General features: G+C 42.9%; 1 protein-coding gene across 1 annotated transcript in view; it reads left to right on the top strand.

Moving 5' to 3' along the window:
• Meiob (meiosis specific with OB domains) overlaps positions 1 to 5,736 on the top strand; it is a 27,713-nt gene extending 21,977 nt beyond the window's left edge. Inside the window, exons 12-13 of the mRNA XM_005349142.3 lie at positions 2,042 to 2,128; positions 5,439 to 5,736. Of these exons, the coding sequence (XP_005349199.1) occupies positions 2,042 to 2,128; positions 5,439 to 5,549 (198 nt within the window). The 3' untranslated portion in view covers positions 5,550 to 5,736. The remainder of the gene's footprint in view (positions 1 to 2,041; positions 2,129 to 5,438) is intronic.
• The last annotated feature ends 742 nt before the right edge of the window (positions 5,737 to 6,478 follow it).

The raw sequence follows: 6,478 nt of genomic DNA, 5'->3' as shown, positions 1-6,478 counted from the left end.
GGTTGTGAGCCACCATGTGGTTGCTGGGAATTGAACTCAGGACCTTTGGAAGAGCAGGCAATGCTCTTAACCGCTGAGCCATCTCTCCAGCCCGTTCTTTTTTTTTTTTAATTTTTTTTTAAAAAAGAAAACCATCTTTTTTCATTATACATACCAATCCAAGTTCCCACTCCCTCCCCTCCTTTCCACTCCCTCCACTTATTCCCCAACCCCCCCATCCACTCCCCAGAGAGGGCAAGGCACATTGCTTTGGGGAAGGTCCAAGGCCCTCCCTACCATATGTAGGCTTAGCAAGGAATCCATCCAAAGAGAATAGGTTCCCCAAAAGCCAGTACATGAGTAGGGATAAATCCTGGTGTCACTGCCAGTGGCCCCTCAGACTGCCCCAGCCATGCAACTGTCAATCACATTCAGAGGGACTAGTTTGGTCCTATGCTTGTTCCTTCCCAGTCTAGCTGGTGTTGGTGAGCTACCATTAGCTCAGGCAGACGGTTTCAGTGGGTGTCCCCATCATGGTCTTGACCCCTTTGCTTATATTCTCACTCCTCCCATTCTTCAGCCGGACATTGGAGCTCAGTCTAGTGCTCTGATGCGGGTCTCTGCCTCTGTTTCCATCAGTTGCTGGATGAAGGTTCTACAGTGATATTTAAGATATTCATCAGTCTATGTAGTTCAGACTGGTCTTTTCTTTTTCTTTCTTTTTTTTTTAATGGTTTTGAGATAGGATTTGTCTGTATAACCCTGGCTGTCCTGGAACTCACTCTGTAGACCAGGCTTAGCTTCAAACTCACAGAGATTTACCTGCCTCTGCCATCAGAGTACTGAGATTAAAGGCATGTGCCACCACCAACCAGCTTAAATATGACATTTTATATAGTCAGTTATAAGGGGTAAAACATATTGGAGATATTGGCTGTTGTAGGAGCCTATATTGGCCATATCTCTTCTCCCCAGCTATATACCTATAATGGAGGAAGGTCATTGGTTAAAAAATAAAGAAACTGCTTGGCCCTCATAGGTTAGAACATAGGTGGGTGGAGTAAACAGAACAGAATGTTGGGAGGAAGAGGAAGTGAGCTCAGATTTGATAGCTCTACTCTCTGGAGCAGACGCCATGCTCCCCTCTCCTGGGCAGACACAATGAAGCTCCAACCCAGGATGGACATAGGCTAGAATCTTCCCGGTAAGCGCACCTCGGTGCTACACACATTAATAGAAATGGGCCAGGCAGTGTTTAAATGAATACAGTTTGTGTGTTGTTATTTCGGGGCATAAGCTAGCTAGGCAGCCAGGAGCCGGGCTGTGGGAAGAGGCCCGCAGCTCTTACAACATACCTAGTTCACATTTTGTCCTGGTTCTGCAGTACAGACAGCAACAGATACATGAAGACAGGCAGACATTTGTTAAAACCAGGTCACAGCTGAGCATGGTGGTGCATATCTGTAATCCCAGCATTTATGAGATGGAAGCAAGGGGATCATAAGTTCAAGGCCATCCTTGGGTACGTAGTGAGTCTGTAGGACAACCTAGGCTACATGAAATCCTATCTCAAACAAACAAACAAACAAACAAAAAAAGAATAAGAAAAAGAGGCCGGCCGGTGGTGGCACAGGCCTTTAATCCCAGCACTCAGGAGGCAGAGGCAGGTGGATCTCTGTGAGTTCGAGGCCTGTCTGGTCTACAAGAGCTAGTTTCAAGTCAGGCTCCAAAGCTACAGAGAAACCTTATCTCAAAAAATAAATAAATAAATAAATATTTTAAAAAAAAGGAAAGAAAAAAAAAGACAGATCACAAAACTTACCATTAAATTTTGGCTCAGAATTCTGAGCCAACTTATTGGGAAGAATTTTTCCTGCTGAACCCTTAACTAGCTTTAGTGATTCTGGTGATAATTTTTCATGCTTTATTCCCTATCAAAGGAACTGAGCTGCAATGCTGTGAGCACAACTCCATTTCTAGTGAGCAAATGTGTTTCACAGTGTGGTCAAATGTTATCCATGTCTACTTCAGGAACACTTATTTGATCCTTTTTTTTAACCAGACAAATGAGTTTCTTGCAATGACAAATGAACAGAGAACAAAACTGAAGTGGCAGTTTCTTTTGGAAAGAAGCAAAATTTATTTAAAAGTGAGTATTTTTAAAGTAGTGTTTTTTTATAAATTCAAGCAGTAAAAAAAATCTTCATGGGGATTTTTCTTTTCAGAGCTGAGGCTAAAACCAAGGCCCTTTCATATGCTAAACAAGTGCTCTACCACCAAGCAGCACCCCACCCAACTCAGGAGTGTGTTGCCCTTAATAATTCTCAATTCCAGATGTGCAAAAGGTTTTGGCTGTCATGGAAACAATGGAAATAGTCATAGAATAAAAGGAGTTAGCAATGACACTAAGTAGGCTAGTGAGGAATGACACTTAATGACAACTTCAAGACAAGGCAGCAATCCCCAGTCCTGCCTGTGTGTGTGGCACTGCTCTTTGAGGAGTGAGAGGGCTGTTAAACAGCAGTTCAATGTCTTGCATCTTAGCTGACATAGCTGTGGTGTGAACTCCAGTTTCACCTTTCCGTATCTTAGCCTGTGCAATCCCCAGATGTGCGTTCACTTCACCCAGCCTGTAGAGTTATGTGAGCCTACAACTGTGAAGGGCCAGTGCTGACTCCCAAGACGCTCTCCAATGTTAGAGGATAAGGATAAGGGGATCTTAGTATCAGAACCGGGGAAGGCAGGGGAGTGTGTGACAAATTCTTGGCTCTTGTCCAGGTCACTGGTGAGAGGACAACAGCCAGTGTTCTGTCCTTCTGTGCTTTTAGTATTTTCTGTTGTAATCCTTAGGTACTGAGTTCCAGTTTGTATTTGGATATTTATTCTATTAGAATTTAATATTGAGGAGATGTACAAACATGTTCATGAGTACACATGCATTAGTGCTCAGAGCAATGCTGTCCTCATACTATACAAACTCTACAAATGGCAGAGAATGAAATAGGAGTGTCAGCACTTTGATATAACTCTAATGACCCTTCTGCGGTCTTTGTGGATGCTGTTTCTACTCCACCATGGCCTCAAAAGCAGCTGTACTATTTGTAGATGGTCTTTCTCTAGTAACCTCAAAGTTAATCTGAATAGACTGCAGATATGGAGTCAGCAATGGCCTCACCAGTATTTCTAGAACTTAGTTTTCAGGTTGTAGTTACCATTGGTCTCAGACTTAGGAGAGAAGTTAGTCATATGCTACACCTCCCCACACTCATATGGACTCACAAAATGTTCTTTTCTATCTTCATAAGAACACACACGAGGTGGTGGTGCATGCCTTTAATCCCAGCACTCGGGAGGCAGAGGCAGGCAGGTCTTTGTGGGTTCAAGACCAGCCTGGTCTACAAGAGCTAGTTCCAGGACAGGCTCCAAAGCTACAGAGAAACCCTGTCTCGAAATAGTATCTGTACTGGCTACTCTTCCAGAGGACCTGAGTTCATTCCTAGCACCCCACATGGGGCTCACAACAGACTTTAACTCCAGTTTCAGGGGATCCAGTATCCTCTTCTGGACTCTGAGAGCACCAGCCATGCAAGTGATGTACAGATATGCATGCAAGCAAAATACACATACATGTAAAATATGTATTTTTTTTGAGATAGGGTTTCCCTCTGGGCTTGGACCTCATTATTGACTGGTTTCAAATTCTAGGCTAGCCGGGCGATGGTGGCGCATGCCTTTAATCCCAGCACTCGGGAGGCAGAGGCAGGCAGGTCTTTGTGGGTTCAAGACCAGCCTGGTCTACAAGAGCTAGTTCCAGGACAGGCTCCAAAGCCACAGAGAAACCCTGTCTCAAAAACAAAAAACAAACAAAAAAAAAAACAAAAAAAAAATCAAATTCTAGGCTACCCTCTTGTCTCAATCTTCCAATTACTGGGATTACAAGCATGAACTTTTATGAGTTTGTGGACTAGTGATGGAACCCCATAGTCAAGACTCTACCAATAACCCATATACTTGGACTCTAAAGGACATTTAAATTGGACTCATGAGATATCTTGGGCAGATATAATATGGTTATAGTATGCATGATATATGATGAAGACCAGAGTCTGTAAGCCAGGTGCAGTGCCTTAAGCCTGTATTTACTTGGGAAAGTAAGGGAGGAGCATTGCTTGAGGCCAGGAGTTAGAGACCAGCACATGAAATGGCAATCATAAAACCCTATCTCAAACAAGCAAAAATATACATGTAAGAATTATTGTTTGACAATTTGATCAAGTATGCCAGCTAGGTAATCTTAGTACCTGGGAGGTAGAGGCAGAAATACCAGAAGTTCCAGTTCATTCTTAACAGTATAGGGAGTTTGATGTCATTCTGGGTTATATGAGACTCTGTCTTAAATCCATAACAAAACTCTATAAAGATGAAATATTTTCTATTTATTTGTTTATTTATTTATTTATTATTTTAAAGCACATTTAAAGCCAAACTTTTTTTTTTTAAGATTTGTGTGCATGTCTGCAGGCCAGAAGAGGGCACCAGACCTCTTTACTGAGCCACCATGTGGTTGCCGGGAATTGAACTTGGGACCTTTGGAAAAGCAGGCAATGCTCTTAACCACTGAGCCATCTCTCCAGCCCCATGGATGAAATATTTTCACCAGGCATTGGTGGCACACACCTTTATTCCCAGCACTCGGGAGGCAGAGGTAGGTGGATCTTTGTGTTTGAGGTCAGCCTGGTCTACAAGAGCTAGTTCCAGGACAGACTCCAAAACTACAGAGAAACCCTGTCTTGAAAAACCAAAAAGAAAAAACATGAAATATTTTGTTTTGGTTTGGTTTTTGGTTTTTCGAGACAGAGTTTTTTTGTAGCTTTGGAACCTGTCCTGTAACTAGCTCTTGTAGACCTGGCTGGCCTTGAACTCACAAAGATCTGCCTGCCTTTGCCTGAGTGCTGGGATTAAAGGTATGTGCCACTACTGCCCGGCAATAAAATATTTTCTATAATTCTCTTATTTCAGTTAAAAATGGTTGCCATTTAGTGGTGGCGCACGCCTTTAATCCCAGCACTTGGGAGGCAGAGGCAGGTGGATCTTTGGGAGTTTGAGGCCAACCTGGTCTACAAGAGCTAGTTCCGGGACAGGCACCAAAAGCTACAGAGAAACCCTGTCTCGAAAAACCAAAAAAAAAAAAAAAAAAAAAAAGAAAAAAGAAAAGAAGGTTGCCATTTAAATTGATTCCAAGCTGGGCCCAGCAGTGTACACTTGTAATTCCAGCAACATGACACCAAAGTAGGAAGATCATGAGTTTGAAGCCAGTCAGAGCTACACTTTTCTGTTTCAGAAAAGCACAAATCCAAACAACAACAAAAACTTGTACTTCTCCCTTTGTGGCCATTGGTTTTCAACTTTGTGTACAAGGTAGTGTTTGAATCTAACCTGCTGTCTCTTTTTGTCCTCAGTTGATTTCATCACACAGAGCAAGGGCTGGACTGAAAGTTAGCATACTCTCCTGTAAGCTTGCAGATCCCACTGAAGCAAGCAGGAACCTGGCTGGACAAGGACACACTTAAAACCATATTTTGTTCCAAAATATGTTAAAGTGTAGAAAGTTGACTATTTAAAATGGAATGTTTGAGAATTATGTGTAAAAACATATTTTGCCTAATGTAATAAAACTATTTCTTAGGTTGTCATTGTTTCCTACTTGGAAAACGATTTCTAACAGCTTTGCTGTCCTCTCTCACACTAGAAAACAGTTGCTCGTGTACAGTAATAAATATGCTTGATCTTCCTCATGGGTGTGAGCGGTTTCTTTGTCTCTGGAAGGTTAGAACCTTTCAGTTATCTTCCTTATAGTGTGGTGGCACATATTTGACAGGACACAGTAAAAGGCTCTGATGTTGGGCAAGACTGTGCAGGTGCTGGCCCTGGCTTTGGTGACGACACTGAAACTACCTGGAGCATGCAAAGGCTTGCTGACGCAGGCTTGGCACCTGTGACTCACTGGGGAGGAGACCGCTTCAAGAGCTACAGGATTGATGTCTGAGTCCCAAGAACTTTGAAGAGAGAATTTTCCCAAGATACAAAGGTGGCAGCTGCTTTTCATCCTACTCTTCTCTAAAGCAGCACAGGGCACAGTGCTCAGCCCCACACAGATCTGGGCTACTTGTTTCAGGAACAAGCCCTTCTGTAAGACCAACCCTAGCTCGACACTGACTGCAAACTTCAAATCTGACCCATTGCCCTGCGCAGAGCTGGACGAAGACAGAAAGTGAGTACATTGGACTCTCTTGTGACCTGTTGCTGGAAGGTACATGCGCCTTATTCAATGCAGTCTATGGTTTACTATATGCAGTCATGGTGGTTTGCCAGATGATCCTGGTATATCCTAATAGATGTGGTAGTGAAGGACTTCATCTACACAGCAAGATGGAACTGGTAAAGTGCTTTCTCCCATTCTCTTTGAGAAGGAAATGTGTATCATGTAAGTTATGTGTCA

The sequence above is a fragment of the Microtus ochrogaster genome, chromosome 7 (assembly GCF_000317375.1).
Source record: "Microtus ochrogaster isolate Prairie Vole_2 chromosome 7, MicOch1.0, whole genome shotgun sequence".
Lineage (NCBI taxonomy): Eukaryota > Metazoa > Chordata > Mammalia > Rodentia > Cricetidae > Microtus > Microtus ochrogaster.
Note: the sequence above shows the minus strand (reverse complement) of the source record. Positions and strands in the feature narration are given on the sequence as shown.